General features: G+C 39.7%; 1 protein-coding gene across 2 annotated transcripts in view; it reads right to left on the reverse strand.

Annotated features, from left to right (window-relative positions):
• Positions 1-8,423, reverse strand: part of pde8b (phosphodiesterase 8B) — a 295,986-nt gene extending 287,563 nt beyond the window's left edge. The window contains exon 1 of one of the 2 annotated variants that reach the window (XM_072257866.1): positions 8,310-8,423. In XM_072257866.1, coding sequence (XP_072113967.1) covers positions 8,310-8,339 — 30 coding nt within the window. In that variant the 5' untranslated portion in view covers positions 8,340-8,423. The remainder of the gene's footprint in view (positions 1-8,309) is intronic. The other variant, XM_072257864.1, reaches the window with a different exon arrangement.
• Positions 8,424-16,077: the final 7,654 nt, after the last annotated feature.

Genomic DNA, 16,077 nt, shown 5'->3' on the forward strand with positions numbered 1-16,077 from the left:
TCTTCATTGCTCAATACCCAGTCTAGAATAGCCTGCTCTCTAGTTGGTTCCTTGACACGTTGGTTCAAAAAACCATCCCGCATACATTCCAAGAAAACCTCTTCCTCAGCACCCTTATTGAGTTGTCAATTAATTCACAAGTTCTTACCCATCTGTTTCCTTGCGCTTGCTTTGGTAAAGCATCAAAAGAAAAGCCACAAGCACCACAGTCCACAACAGAAACAATACAGTTTTTCTGCCAGAAAGCATCAATCTGGTCTGCCATTTATTAAAATAGGCAGCCATACATCAGGTAACACACAAAATGCTGGTGGAATGCAGCAGGCCAGACAGCATCCATAGGAAGAAGCATAGTCAACCATAGTAAAATTACTATCTTTTCTTTCAGTTAGTCCTGACGAAGAGTCTCGGCCCAAAACATCAACTGTGCTTCTTCCTATGGATGCTGTCTGGCCTGCTGCGTTCCACCAGCATTTTGTGTGTTGCTTGAATTTCCAGCATCTGCAGATTTCCTCATGTTTGAGCCATAAATCAGGTTAGTCATTCAGTGCCAGCCACTGTATCCAATCTTTCCAGTAATGTTTGATTGACATAAGGTAGAAGTATGATATACTAGTTCACGTGTCTGTAGGAAGGATCATAGCATCAAACAAACACTGCAGTTTAATCTCTTTTTAAAGCTTATTATTGCTCAGAAACAATTCATTTGGCTCAATAGTAAACACAAAATACTCTGCAGATGCTGGGGTCAAAGCAACACTCACAACACACTGGAGGAACTCAGCAGGTCGGGCATCATCCATGAAATGATCCCCCTCCCCCTCCCTTCCCCTATCCCTATTTCACTCTGCCCCCCCTCCCCCAGCTGCCTATCACCTCCCTCATGGTTCCGCCTCCTTCACCCATTGTGTTTTCCTCTATTCCTTCTTCACCTTTCCTGCCTATCCCCTCCCTGCTTCCCCTCCCCTTCATCTTTCCCCTTACTGGTTTTTCACCTGGAACCTACCAGCCTTCTCCTTCTCACCCTCCCCCACCTTCTTTATGGGGCCTCTGCCCCTTCCCTCTACAGTCCTGACGAAGGGTTCCGGCCTGAAACGTCGACTCATTGTTTCCACGGATGTTGCCCGACCTGCTGAGTTCCTCCAGTGTGTTGTGAATTTGGCTCAATTGTTATGTGTATTAAATGAATGTATTTAGTAGAAGGGACACCATTTACCGATATATGATTGAAAATAACAATACGTCAGTAATAACAAGGTCTCAGGAAGAATGCATTTATTTACTGAGCACCTTGTGAGCCAGCACTGTTTCATTCAGTTGTTAAGTGCCAGGTGTGAGACCAGCAACAATGTTCATTTGATTTGGCATATTCCCACAAAAATGCACACACCTTTTTTTAAGTTTATATAAACATGTTCAATGGGCAGCACAGGATTTTCTTTCTACCAATGCATTTAAGGCCATACTGTAAACAAGAGAGCCCAGTTTAAGGAGCAGGTGGATTCTTTCAGGTCCTTGGTTGTTGGGAGAATGGAACCTGTAGAGGTGTTGATTACTTTTGAATCAGTAAACTGTACTTCTAGAAACAAAACAGTAATTCTGGAAGGAAACAGACGATCAACATTTTGGGCTGTGCCCTTCCATCAGGATTGAAAAACAAGTTCTGTAAAATCAATACATTATGTCCATTGGTATGGCAGTGGTCATAGACTATTAGATATTCATATAAATATTGTATTCACTGAATACCCCAGAACAATAAACAGACCCAAGAGTCACAAGTTCCCTCTCAGGTAAGCACGTGCACACATCTCTTGCTACTAGCGCACAAAGGAATTCAAACTGTGCACCCTCCACCTGATTGGCACGTGAAGTATATTACACGATCGCACACAATCACATTTCCTCTTCTGGATTCTGATGCGGATGGTGTAGACAACGTGGAGCTCGGAATGCCTTCTCTGCAGATATTAGAACTGACTTATTTATACTGTTTTTATTGAAGAAATTATTGATCCACCATGTCCAATTCCAAAGAAGCAAAGGGCATAAACCACAAAGGAACTTATAGTTCACTTAAAGCGGAATGGCTCAATGACACGGTAGAATCTGCTACACTGAAAGCTCATGAGGTCAGGACCGCGCAGCTACGAGAAATGTTTATGTACAATACAGAAATTGGTGTTACCTGTGTGCATTGTTGTAATGCAAAATTTGCTGGAGAATTTGCAAGTGGGAAGAAGTGGAGTGATATTTGGAAATTTGACTTTTTAAAGCACCATTTAGCAAGCAAATCACATACAGACGGTGTGCAAAGGCTCTGGTAAGAAAATCCTTCATTACCTGCTACAGGGCTGCTATGTATGGCTTGTGACAGAGCAGATCAATGAGAGCAAAAACAATCAAACCCAGATGAGATCAAAGTTCTTATTTACAGTTATCTTATTTCTTTTAAATAATGAACAACAAACTGGACTTGGTAGTTTATTATCCTGAGAATAGTTTCAGGTTTACTTCCACTTAAAAATTCAGTGCACACATGTTGTTGTCGTCACTTGGGCAAAAAGTTGCATGGGGAGGGCTTGGGAACGAAGGAATTATGAATTAGTTAAGTCAACCACTTCAAATAGGAGAATACCGGAGAGTATACTGGAAGGTAAACTGGACAAACACCTTAAAACAGGCAATTGATCAGAGATGGCAAATTTGTAAAAGAATATTTTTTTTTTTAAATCAACCGATCACTGTTCCACTGCTGACAACTCCAGGAAACTGGTTTGATCCTGACTTTGTGTGCTTACTCTGTGAAGTTTACTTGTTCTCCTTTTGACCTTGCAGTTTCCTGTGCCCCCCCCCCCCAATATCTTTCAGTTCCCTCCCAAAACCAGATGTATATTGGCAGGGAAATTGGCTAGTCAAAATTACCCTTAGCGTGGGAGGAATTGGGGGAATTTGATGAGCACTGGACTATTAGAGAAGAGAATGCTCCCAGAGCCAATGTTGACCTAAATGGACCAATTGGCTTTCTTCTACATCATAATGAAAAATGGAATTGTCTCGTGGCAATACACATCTTGCCTCCATAAAGGATTTGATAAATTATACGTCCAAAGATGCTTGGGGGTGTATGTACATAGCTAATTAAAATGCCATAGGTTAGCATAGAAACTACCCAAAAAGCCGGATAGAATGAGTAGAAGTAAATAGATGCTATCCTGAAACTACACAAAGTCCTTAAGAAGTGCAGCACCACACTTTGGAAGAGATTGATTGCAGAGCTCGGTGTTTTTGCTGTTATTTCCTGGTCTGGACTTGGGAATGGAACAAGTTATTTGTCGATTCTTTAGAAGAAAGTAATCTGGTCCTTGGTGAGTGAAACCAGACGTTCTCTCGGATAAAGTAGCTGCCCTTTCCCAGTGCTGCAGCTTCTCCATCTCCTCCAAAACGCTCCTCAGAGTGGTGCATCTCTTAAGTTGAGAATGATGTTCTCCTAAGGGGTTGTCCATTGTCAAGTGTCCTAAGAGGCCAATCCAGGATCCACATATTCTGATGCAATGGGGGCAAGACTTAAATGGTGGCTGTGGTTAGTAGTTGGGTCTTTTGGTTGTTCAGTCTCTCCTTTTGCAGCTGCTGTTTGTTCTCAGTGGCATTGTGGAAGTCGTTCGCATGTAGCATAACTCCCACTTGAACAGATTTCCTGCAGGTGTATCTTTTGAGTGCAATGTCCTCCCAGTTTTTAGACATTATGTCCAACTCTCTTTTCAGGCTGATTTTTATGTTATCTTTGGACCATTTCCTTTGTCCACTAGAGGAAGGTTTGTTGAAGCCCACACTATTAAAGCGGGTTTAAGTAGTCCTTATGTCATTAATAGCAGGCTTCAGTGGCCTCACTTTGTTGTGCTAACCTCCAGTCAAACAAAATTTAAAAAGCTGGGCTGGAAAGCAAGCTTGTAAAAACTTACATTGTTACTTTAAAGAGTGCTTTAACTAACGTGTTGCAAGTTGGAAACCATTAATGGTCTGTACTGAGTAATTTTAAACAGTATGCTTTCAAGATTATTTGAAAATTCTTTAATATTGTTACCAAACACTAACTACAAATGAATATAGAATTCAAATATTAAAATTGGACACAATATGACAATGCTCAAATCAAAAATAATAGATTCTTAATTTAGTTTGAAATTCTATTATTCTATTCTCATCTAAGTGAAAATACCAGTTTTTTTAAAATCATCACTTGTTAATTTAATTTTTGCATTAGTTCATGATCTTCATTAAAATACCTGTAGTTAGAACAGACCTCCTCTTCAGTTGAATTTATTTAGCAAGGAATTCTGAAAGTAGATTAGCACATTAGTTTATGTATTGCTACTTGCAATCCCTTCCCCAGTGTGTGGAGTCTAAAACTAGGTAGAGGGTCCACGTGAGTGGGAGAAACTTAAAGACAATTGGAAGGACAAGGGCTTCACACAGAGGGTGATGATGATTAAGAATGAATTGCCAAAAGCGGTGATATTGGTATTTACAATTAGAACATTTAAAAGTCACTTAGACAGGAACTTGGATTTTTTTTTAAAAAAGGAGAGGGATGTGGACCTAATGCAGGGTACTGGGGATAGCATAGATAGATATCTCTGCTGGCATGGGCCAGGTGGGCAAAAGGCCAGTTTCCATACCACACACGTCTATGACTCTAATCAAAACACTATCTTGACTTGCTTTTTTAGAGTGATTCTTCAGCAGTTCTTTACAACACAGTCACAAATGTGAGCAATATTGCAGGAAATCAATTATGATAGATCACTCTCTCCTGTGAAGACATTATAGTGAGAGGGTTCAGAGTGATATGGTTTCAAAATTGGTATGATATATAGTAAGCTCTTCTAAAACCAGCAATATCTACAAATAACCATGTATCATTATTTCATAATGAAGCATTTAAGTATTCACCTTTCTATTTAACTGCATTAAATCTATTGTAGTCTTTACTACATATTACAGAGATCAATAGAAAGTAAATAAACAACTATATTAATTTGAAGTAGTGAGTGACTGAGAGAGACATCGTTGCAAGGTGGGAACCATTTGAAAAGAACAGGTCTCGTCAGGAATGAGTTTTATTTGAGCCAATAAAAAGAAGGGAGGTTGAAGTCTAGCGGCCATTGTTGGAATAAGAGGCTTTGGCTCAAAAGGCTTCAGCAGGAACAGGCTTGGGCAAGCACGAAGAGGTTCTAAGAAGTTTCTAGATTGTTTTTCTCTCTTTCTTTGTCTATTAGCACATAGCTAGTGTACTGAGAATGGGTCCAGAGCTAGTGGTATGGTCTTTGAGATGTGGGAACTCTGGGAGATCTCAAGTCTGTATGAAGTGCATTGAGCTGCAGCTCTTTAAAGATACTGTTGAGAACCAGGAGCTGCAGTTTGATAACCATGGGAGAATGAGGTGATAGGTAGGAGCTACAGAGAAGTAGTCACCCCTAAGTTGCAGGAGGCAGGTACCCAGATAATTGTCGGAAGAGGAAAGGAAACAGGCAGTCAGTGCAGATTACCCCTGTGGCTGTTCCCCTCAATAATAAGTATACCACTTTGGCTACTGTTGGGGGAATGACCTCCAAGGGGAAAGCACTGAATCTGGCCCTGTGGGTCAAAAGGGAAGAGGGGTACAGTAGTGATAGGGGATTCTATAGTTAGAGGAGCAGACAGGAGATTCTGTAGACATGGAAAAGAAGCCTGGATGGTATGTTGCCTTCTAGGTACCAGGGTCAGAGCTGCCTTTGACTGGGTCCGCAGCGTTCTAAAGGGGGAGGGTGAGCAGCCAGAAGTCATGATACATATTGGTAACAACGACATAGGTAGAAAAGGTCAGTCCTGAAGAGGGAACATAAGGAGTTAAGTAGAAAACTGAAATGCAGGACCTCCAGGATAGTAATCTCTGGACTGCTGCCTGTGCCACATGCCAGTGAGGGTAAGAGTAAAATGATTTAGCAGATGAATGTATGGCTGAGGAATTGGTGCAGGGGCAGGGCTTCAGATTTCTGGATCATTTGGGATCTCTTCTGGGGAAGATGTAACCTGCACAAAAAGGACTGATTATGCCTGAACCCGAGGGGGACCAATATCTGTGTGGGCAGGCTTGCTAGAGCTGTTGGGGAAGCTTTAAACTAATTTGTCCGGGGGATGGAAACAGAGTGGTAGGGCAGAAGGTGAGGTAGTTGGAATACAAGCAGATGGAGTGTGTAGCGAGACTGAGGAAGGACAGACCAATGATAGGGTAAAATTGCAGTCAGCGGGATGAGTTGAAGTGTAACATGGGGGCAAAAATCAAAAAGAGTGATGAATACAGGACTGAAGGTGTTATATTTGAATGCACACAGTATATGGAATAAGGTAGATGATCTTGTACTGCAGTTAGAGATTAGCAGGCATGACATTCAGAGTTTCACTGAGTCATGGCTGAAAGAAGATCACAGTTGGGAGCTTAATATCCAAGGGTAGGTAGGCAGAGGGGGTAGGGTGGCTCTGTTGGTAGAAATGAAATCAAATCCAGAGAAAGATGTGACATAGGATCTGATGATGTAGAAACATTGTGGGTAAAATTAAGAAACAGCAAGGATAAAAATACCCTGACGGGAGTTACATATAGGCCTCCGATAGAACCAGGATGTGAAATTCTAATTACAATGGAAGATAGAAAAGGCATGTGAGAAGTACAATGTTGTGATAGTCAGGGGGGATTTCAATATGCAGGTATATCGGGAAAATCAGGACTAGTGAGTGGTGTTCTGCTGTGGTTATTGTTGGGACCGTTTCTTTTCTTGTTACAAGTCAATTAGTCGGATAATGGAAATGATGGCTTTGAGGGCAAATTTGCAAATGATACAAAGAAAGGTGAAAGGCCAGGTAGTGGGGAGGAAGTGAGGAGTCTGCAGAAGAACTTAGATTGGGAGAACGGGCAAAGAATTGTCAGATTGAATATAGTGTTGGGAAGTGTATGGTCATGCACTTCAGTAGAAGAAATAAAAGTGTAGACTCTTTTCTAAATGGGGAGAAAATTCAAAAATTAGAGGTGCAAAGGGACTTAGGAGTCCCCGTGCAGGATTTCCTAATGGTTAACTTGCAAGCTAAGCTGGTGGTAAGGAAGCCAAATGCAATGTTAGGATTCCTTTACAGAGGACTAGAATAAATAAGAAAAGTAATGTGGAGGCTTTATAAGGCACCAGTCAGACAACATCATGAGTATTGTGAGTTTTTGGGTCCCTTAACTAAAGGATGTGCTGGCAATGGACAAGCTCCAGAGGAGCTACACAAGAATGATTCTGGGAATGAAATGGTTAACATGTTAGGAGCATTTGATGCCCCAGGGCTTATACTGGATGGTGTTTAGAAGAATAGGGTTGGGGTTCTCATTGAAACTTATCGAATATTGGAACGGCTACAAAGAGTGGCTGTGGGGAAGACGGTTCCTGTAGTGGGTGAATCCAGGACCAAAATGCACAGCTTCTACATAAAGGAACGTCCATTTAGAACGAGAGGAGGAATTTCCTTAGCCAGAACGTACTGAATTTGTGGAATTCATTGCCACAGACGGCTGTGGAGACCGTCATTGGGTATACTTAAAGCGGAGATTGGAAGGCTGTTGATTAGTCAGGGCGTCAGAGGTTACCGGGAAAAGGCAGAAGAATGAGATTGAGAAGGAAACAATAAATTAGCCATGGCAGAATGGCAGGGTAGACTCGATGGGCCAAATGGCCCAATTCAGCTTCTCTGTCTTATGATCTTATTAATATCAGTATCCTTCACTGTTAAGCAGATGAAATTTATTCACTAGTAAACGCTTCTGTTGAGAATGAAATGTGCAGTTTATTCCACACATAGCATAAACGGCATTATTGAACGTCCAAGAATTTGTTTCTGCCTAGTTTGACATTTACAGCTATTGTACAACTATCACGTTCGTTTTTTTTGTTGAGTTTCTGCACAACTCAAGAGTATTCTATCAAAACTATTTCTAAATTACAAATATTTAGGAAAATGTATAGAAATAATTTTACTTTTGAGATTGAACAGTAAACTGTTCACGCGATTAAGCAAATTGATTGCTCCCGTTTATTAATTTTTTTGAATATCGCACATTGTTCTGTAACACGAATGACGCAGTCGCAAAATTAGCAAATACCTTAATACACGTCTTCTTCCAGCCGCGGGAAAAATAGTTTTATTCAATGTTCGATACCTTTCAACCTCCATCCCACCCTTCATTATTTAACAATCTCCCACTAATCCCTTGCACTGCACGGCGCTTCTCTCACCTCCCTGGATGACCCGATGTCCTCATTCATTCTACCCTCACTGGAAAGAAGTTCCCACCGGCTCCAAAGTTTATTTCCACTCCGGATTTGCTTTACTATTCGTCCACACGTGGATAACGACGAAACATTTTTCGTGGGCATGTAATTATGTAGCTTAGGCACTGAGATCAGTTACCTTCAGCCAGTCGGCCACAATTTTAATCCCCTGGAATTTAGATTTCTCCAGAATGATCAACAGTGAACAGTGCACTCCAGCCTTTTCCCTCCCACTTCAGCCAGAACTTTAGGTCCTAGTGTCCGTCTACTTTGAGCTAACTTCTGAAATCGCTAATAATTGCTTTGCGAAGTCATATTATCTCCGTTTATCGTGGTTTAAAGTAGAATGTGTTTAAAATCAATGGAGTCCTTTCGAGGAGACGGAAGGCAAATAGAGTAAAGTATTTCAGTGCAGAAGGACAAATCACTCATTGTGACATCTCAGCTTATAAGGTCATTTCAAAAGACCGTTTAGATGGAAGCATTTACTTTTAAAGGGACAGAGTGGACAAAGTGGGGACGTAACGGTAAATTTATAGAAAATCTTGGTGACACCATACTAGATTATGGAGTGGAATTGTTCTAGTTATTTTATTAAACAATGGGAAGAGAAATGTACCAGAAATGTAGGCTGGGTTTAGTCTTTGAAATTAGAATGCTGAGAGATTACTTACATAGAAAATAGGTGCAGGAGTAGGCCATTCGGCCCTTCGAGCCTGCACCGCCATTTATTATGATCATGGCTGATCATCCAACTCAGAACCCTGCACCAGCCTTCCCTCCATACCCCCTGATCCCCATAGCCACAAGGGCCATATCTAACTCCCTCTTAAATATAGCCAATGAACTGGCCTCAACTGTTTCCTGTGGCAGAGAATTCCACAGATTCACCACTCTCTGTGTGAAGAAGTTTTTCCTAACCTCAGGCTTCCCCCTTATCCTCAAACTGTGACCCCTCGTTCTGGACTTCCCCAACATCGGGAACAATCTTCCTGCATCTAGCCTGTCCAATCCCTTTAGGATTTTATACGTTTCAATCAGATACCCCCTCAATCTTCTAAATTCCAACGAGTACAAGCCTAGTTCATCCATATGAAAGTCCTGCCATCCCAGGAATCAATCTGGTGAACCTTCTTTGTACTCCCTCTATGGCAAGGATGTCTTTCCTCAGATTAGGGGACCAAAACTGCACACAATACTCCAGGTGTGGTCTCATCAAGGCCTTGTACAACTGCAGTAGTACCTCCCTGCTCCTGTACTCAAATCCTCTCGCTATAAATGCCAGCATACCATTCGCCTTTTTCACCGCCTGCTGTACCTGCATGCCCACTTTCAATGACTGGTGTATAATGACACCCAGGTCTCGTTGCACTTCCCCTTTTCCTAATCGGCCACCATTCAGATAATAATCTGTTTTCCTATTTTTGCCACCAAAATAGATAACTTCACATTTATCCACATTAAATTGCATCTGCCATGAATTTGCCCACTCACCCAACCTATCCAAGTCACCCTGCATCCTCTTAGCATCCTCCTCACAGCTAACACTGCCACCCAGCTTCGTGTCATCCGCAAACTTGGAGATGCTGCATTTAATTCCCTCATCCAAGTCATTAATATATATTGTAAACAACTGGGGTCCCAGCACTGAGCCTTGCGGTACCCCACTAGTCACTGCCTGCCATTCTGAAAAGGTCCCATTTATTCCCACTTTTTGCTTCCTGTCTGCTAACCAATTCTCTATCCACATCAATACCTTAACCCCAATACCGTGTGCTTTAAGTTTGCACACTAATCTCCTGTGTGGGACCTTGTCAAAAGCCTTTTGAAAATCCAAATATACCATATCCACTGGTTCTCCCCTATCCACTCTACTAGCTACATCCTCAAAAAATTCTATGAGATTCGTCAGACATGATTTTCCTTTCACAAATCCACGCTGACTTTGTCCAATGATTTCACCACTTTCCAAATGTGCTGTTATCACATCTTTGGTAACTGACTCCAGCAGTTTTCCCACCACCGACGTTAGGCTAACCGGTCTATAATTCCCCGGTTTCTCTCTCCCTCCTTTTTTAAAAAGTGAGGATACATTAGCCACCCTCCAATCCTCAGGAACTAGTCCAGAATCTAACGAGTTTTGAAAAATTATCACTAATGCATCCACTATTTCTTGGGCTACTTCCTTAAGCACTCTGGGATGCAGACCATCTGGCCCTGGGGATTTATCTGCCTTTAATCCCTTCAATTTACCTAACACCACTTCCCTAGTAACATGCATTTCGCTCAGTTCCTCCATCTCACTGGACCCTCTGTCCCCTATTTCTGGAAGATTATTTATGTCCTCCTTAGTGAAGACAGAACCAAAGTAATTATTCAATTGGTCTGCCATGTCCTTGCTCCCCATAATCAATTCACATGTTTCTGTCTGTAGGGGACCTACATTTGTCTTTACCAGTCTTTTCCTTTTTACATATCTATAAAAGCTTTTACAGTCAGTACAATTATACAATTAGACTTATACAATTATGAGGGATTTGGATACACAGTCTCCATTAGGGAGGAGCAAGATTAAAATTAAATAATTGCCAAGAAATTAAATGAAGAAGACTGGTAATGGAAAGCTGGATAAGCATTTTTTTTAGTTAGCTAGTTAGTTCGATATTTACTTAGGCCTTTAGTTTTTTTGTGTTGGCACAGTTTGTGTTCTTTTGCACATTAATTTTTGTTGGTTTTGTTTTTTGTGTAGTTTATCATTGACTTTGTTGTATTTACTTGTTATACTGTGAATGCCGACAAGAATCTCGTGGTTGTATATGGTGACATATATGCACTTTGATAATAAATATACTTTGAACTTTTTTCTGAGGAGCAAGGAAAAGAGGAACGCTGCTTGTTTGCCAGTTCATTTATAAGTTCCACAATCGGGAAAACAGTGAAAAAATAGAAATTTTTACGAATAGAGTTAGATAAAGAAAGACAAAATGGAGTTTAAGTAGGGCATGAATATTGTCATATGCTGATTGGATACTTTGCACCTTCTAAGTATTTCTGTGTAATTACAAAACAACCTAGAAGTATCCATTGCAACGCTTTTATTATTTCATAAATCAGCGGCATTACGTTACTTAAAATACATATAAATATCTCCTAGACTTTCAGAGGTTATTCATTTAAAGAGTTGTCAGAATCAGGTTTACTATTACTGGCATATGTCATGAAATTTGTTTTCTGTACGGCAGCAGTACATCGCAATACATAATGGAAAAAATCTGAATTACAGTAAGTATGTCTGTGTATATACACATACACACACACACACACACACATATATATATATATAAAATAAGTAGGCAAAATAGAGAAAAAGTCATGAAATAGCATTTGTGGGGTCAATTTCCATTCAGAAATCGGATGGCAGAGGGGAAGAAGCTTTTTCTTGAATCATAAGGTGTGTGCCTTCAGGCTACTGTACCTCCTTTCTGATGGTAGCAATGAGAACAAGACATGACCTGAGTGACGGGGTCCTTAATGATGAATGCCACTTTATTGAGGCATTATGCCTTGAAGGTGTCCTGGATACTATGGAGGCTAATGCCCATGATGAAGCTGACTAAGTTCACAACTTTCTGCAGCTTCAATCCAGTGCAGTAGCCCCTCCCCACCCCCACCCATACCAGGCAATGATGCAGCCAGTTAGAAAGGTCTCTGTGGTACATCTGTAGAAATTTGCAAGTGTTTTTTCAGAAGACAGATGTTCAAAGACAGATGGTTGTAAGTCCTTGGAGATTAAACGCATTGCAGGAGATCCTGAGCAAAGTGTCCAAGGTTCAGTCAACCTTTGTCACTTCAGCAATTTTCTTCCTTCCATCCTAAGTTTGGAAGCCAGGATGCTGCTGAAGCATACGCTAAGGTAGGTCACACGTAAACAACCTGGACAAAATCTAACGTAACCTTGGCATTTTCAAGTAGCCCACAATCAACACTTTGAAAGCAAAAAGACATTGTGGGTGTAGGATTGGGTGAGAGGCTAGTTATTCCTGCTCTGAGGGATTCATCTGCCGACTCCCCAATCACAAGGCATAAGTCAGAAGAGTGATAAAATATTCTGACCTGAATAACTGCAGTTCTAACAACACTGGAAACCCTTAATGCACTTTAATGGACAAGCCACTCAAAACTCTAAAGATTTCTTCATTCTTCCAAAAATGCACTCCAGCTGCAGTGTGTAACAATGCATTACAGTTTCTTATCACAACTCCTCTGAAAGCACCTACCAAGCTTGTGATCTTTACTGTGTAAAGAAAAATACCAGGAAAGCCAAGCAAGAATGCAACCAACTCGATGTTCCCCCCCTCCCCACCAGTCAAACACCACCTGACCTGAACATGCATCAGCATTCTTTCATTGTCGCTGGATCTGGGTCCTGGAAAATCTTGAGTTCCACCAGTAAAATGAAAGCAATGGATCAATAAGATGAATCACCATCAATGTCTTAAGGAATAGGCAATAAATGCTAGATTTGCCGGTGATTCCCGCAATCCAATTAGAAAATGTTTAATGTGGAGGATTGTTGTCAACAGCAAACAAAGCAGTGTTGTCAGATGTTCTTCAGCTTCTCTATCCAAACTGTAGAATTATCGATCCACCAATCACAACTTGATTCATTTTTGTGCTCAGATCTGTCTTTGAAGATAAGGACAATCTTAATATAAGAATTAACTGCTTTTCTCCCTATTTAATTTTCCTTTAGAGTTACAGCACAGTGCAGGCTCTTCCAGCCCAACGAGCCCACGGTGCCCAGTTACACCCCTGTAACCAATTAACCTACCAGCCCCTACATCGTTAAAGCCGTGCAATTATGAGGAGAACATACAAACTCCTGACAGCCAGCTGCAAATGTGAACCCACGTCGCAGGTGCTGTAACAGTGTTATGCTAACTGCTACACTACCGTACCGTTTCTATTTCCCCAGGTTTGATTACTAGCCTGTATAAGCATATTCAAAACATTTAAAGTGTCCTTATAAAATTAATATTGAATCAGGGAAAGGGACTGTCCAAAATTAATACTTGCAAATAACAATGAAAGAAAAAGGTAATTTCACAGAAGAGTTACAAGAGCCCAGGACTATCCATCCTATCATACTCAACGAGGTAAATAGGAACACTGAATTTACCTAAGTGATAACTTACTGAAGATTTCTTCGGTAAGAAACATTCCATTAGATTAGAAACTTATTTGTGCCACATTCTGCTTTTGTAAAAGAATGAGAGAAGGAAAGCAGTTAGTTTGATCTATGAAACCACATCAGGGACAGCAACATTGAGTTGTGTAGGGTGGATCAAGTCTGAAAACAACAGTCTGAATTTCCCATATTGTAGTGGCAAGCACAATGGTGCCAAATTTTCAATTGACGTGAAGCAAATATTTAGAAGACTGTGTTATATAATATTTCGTCCTCTATTGATATACTATTTGTACTAGGCATTGGGCTTGAATTTTGGGAGTTTTATTCTTGGCTGTAAACAGGAGGAACTTTTTGGTGTTCATGAGTATTTGACAAAATTGGCATTAACAGTGATTTTTAAAAATGTTTTTGATATTAAACCTTACACAGCATTTTGAAGCAGTATGTGCCATTCTTAAAGCAGAAGTAAATTCTGCAAATTTAATATTTATTGTTGGTGCAGTTTTATTAATGAAATTAAAATTTAAAAATATATATAGTTGTCAGAATGTGATTTTTAGCTTTATTTATTAAAATGAAAAATTCAAGCTTTATAATAGTGATATTTTACTCTGCCTCTGAAATTAAAACTTTTGAAATTAAATCCTTTTTCCTGGAAATTTTGTTTCATGATATTTTGAGTATTTTGAGAGGAAAATATTATAATACTGTACTATTTATATTACATATAAATTTATATTTATAATACTGTATTGTAAAATTATTTCAGTATGCTTATTGTATTTCTTCTAAGTAGGTCTAAATAATAGTTTTGACATGATAAGGTCTGAGAATTTCTATTTTCAACATTTCAGTATGGATAAAAAACATTGCTGGCAAACATGGATGAATGTAATAGAAAAAGATATGAAGTCTTCAACACAAATATATATTTAGAATTCTCTTAAAATATACAGTGATGCCTTCAGATGATATATAATTATAAATATTTAATTTGCTTATGGCAGTAAGGCACTGTTTTCTATTCAGTTGTATAATGTACAATCCTTTAATGCCTTCATCTCCCTGCCTTTATTTCTAAAATCCTTAACAACCTTGCCTAACAAAAAATTAACAATCTAAATTATGAATTGTTTGATTTACCTGTTCTCAATGGCTGCCATGTATCCTGCTTCCTTTTCTGAAATGGTTGTTTAGTGAAACTTAAATAGAACAAATTATGAACCAACACATCAGAGTTAGAAAATTCAGCAACACCCTCTGAACTACCACAGCTTGGTAACAAGACATCCTCTGGAAAACTTCCTTTTGCAAACTTCATTGGTTGGTGTCTCAACCATTTTTCAATCATTAACTTGTATATTTTCACCCCCGCAGTACAAGTAATTCAGCTTTTTTCTATTAGATATATTTTCTTCCTTAGAATACATGAGTACACCTTTACCCAATTCTATAAATTCGTTTTGGGCATTTGTCAATTATTATTCAGGGTGCATTTCTTCCCACTTGGACCATTATTCCTAGTCCTTTATTTTATATTGTCATTGAACAGGTCAAAGCAGTGGCCCAATGCCAATATATTAGTCTATATAAATGATTTTCATGGGCTAAGATTGGCCACACAACAAACCTGGCAGTTAAATGAGTTATTAAGTTGTTAATTTGTAGCATTATACCAGTAATTGAGCTGATCAGTATTGGGAAAATGAAGTATACACTTCAATGTCAGTAGCCTGTATCTATAGTTAAAAAGCAACCTTTCTTTTTCATGTGGCCTAATTAACATGGAATCATGCAGCATAGAGAATGCCATGACTCTTTCAAAGGAAGGTCACATTCTCCTCTTCTTTAAAAGCACTGACAAACCTTTTTTTTAAATATTAGCCATTAAGAGGGAAGATATGTAACTTTAAAAATGGAAAGTGTGATTATAAAATTGCCAGATCAATGTAATTTTGAGTTTTCTAATAATACTGATAAAGTTTGAAGGTTAACAATGGTCTGGTTTTTGTGTTATTAATAATGATGCTCACAGGATCAGAATTACTATGGAATAACTTGGCCAGGAACTTTAGAGTATGTGCCATTTTGCATGAAAATTCAGCAGGTCCAGGTTCGCCAAGGGATACACTATTACATGACCTTGCCAAATGACCTGGGCTTGAAATACAGTCATGAAACTGTGTATTTACTCACTAAACATGTCAAAATAAGACATGCTGCAGAAGGTTGTAAATCTTGTCATCTTGGGTACTGGCCTACAAAGTACCCAGGACATCTTCAGGGAATGGTGTCCAGAAAGGAGCATACATTATTAAGGACCTCCAGCACCCAGGGCATGCCCTTTTCTCACTGTTACCATCAGGTAGGAGATACAGAAGCCTGAGGCACACACTCAGTGATTCAGGAACAGCTTCTTCCCCTCTGCCATCCGATTCCTAAATGGACATTGAACCCTTGGACACTACCTCACTTTTTTAATGTACAGTATTTCTGTTTTTTGCACATTTTAAAATCTATTCAATATATGTATACAATACT

Source organism: Mobula birostris, chromosome 5 (assembly GCF_030028105.1).
Source record: "Mobula birostris isolate sMobBir1 chromosome 5, sMobBir1.hap1, whole genome shotgun sequence".
NCBI lineage: Eukaryota > Metazoa > Chordata > Chondrichthyes > Myliobatiformes > Myliobatidae > Mobula > Mobula birostris.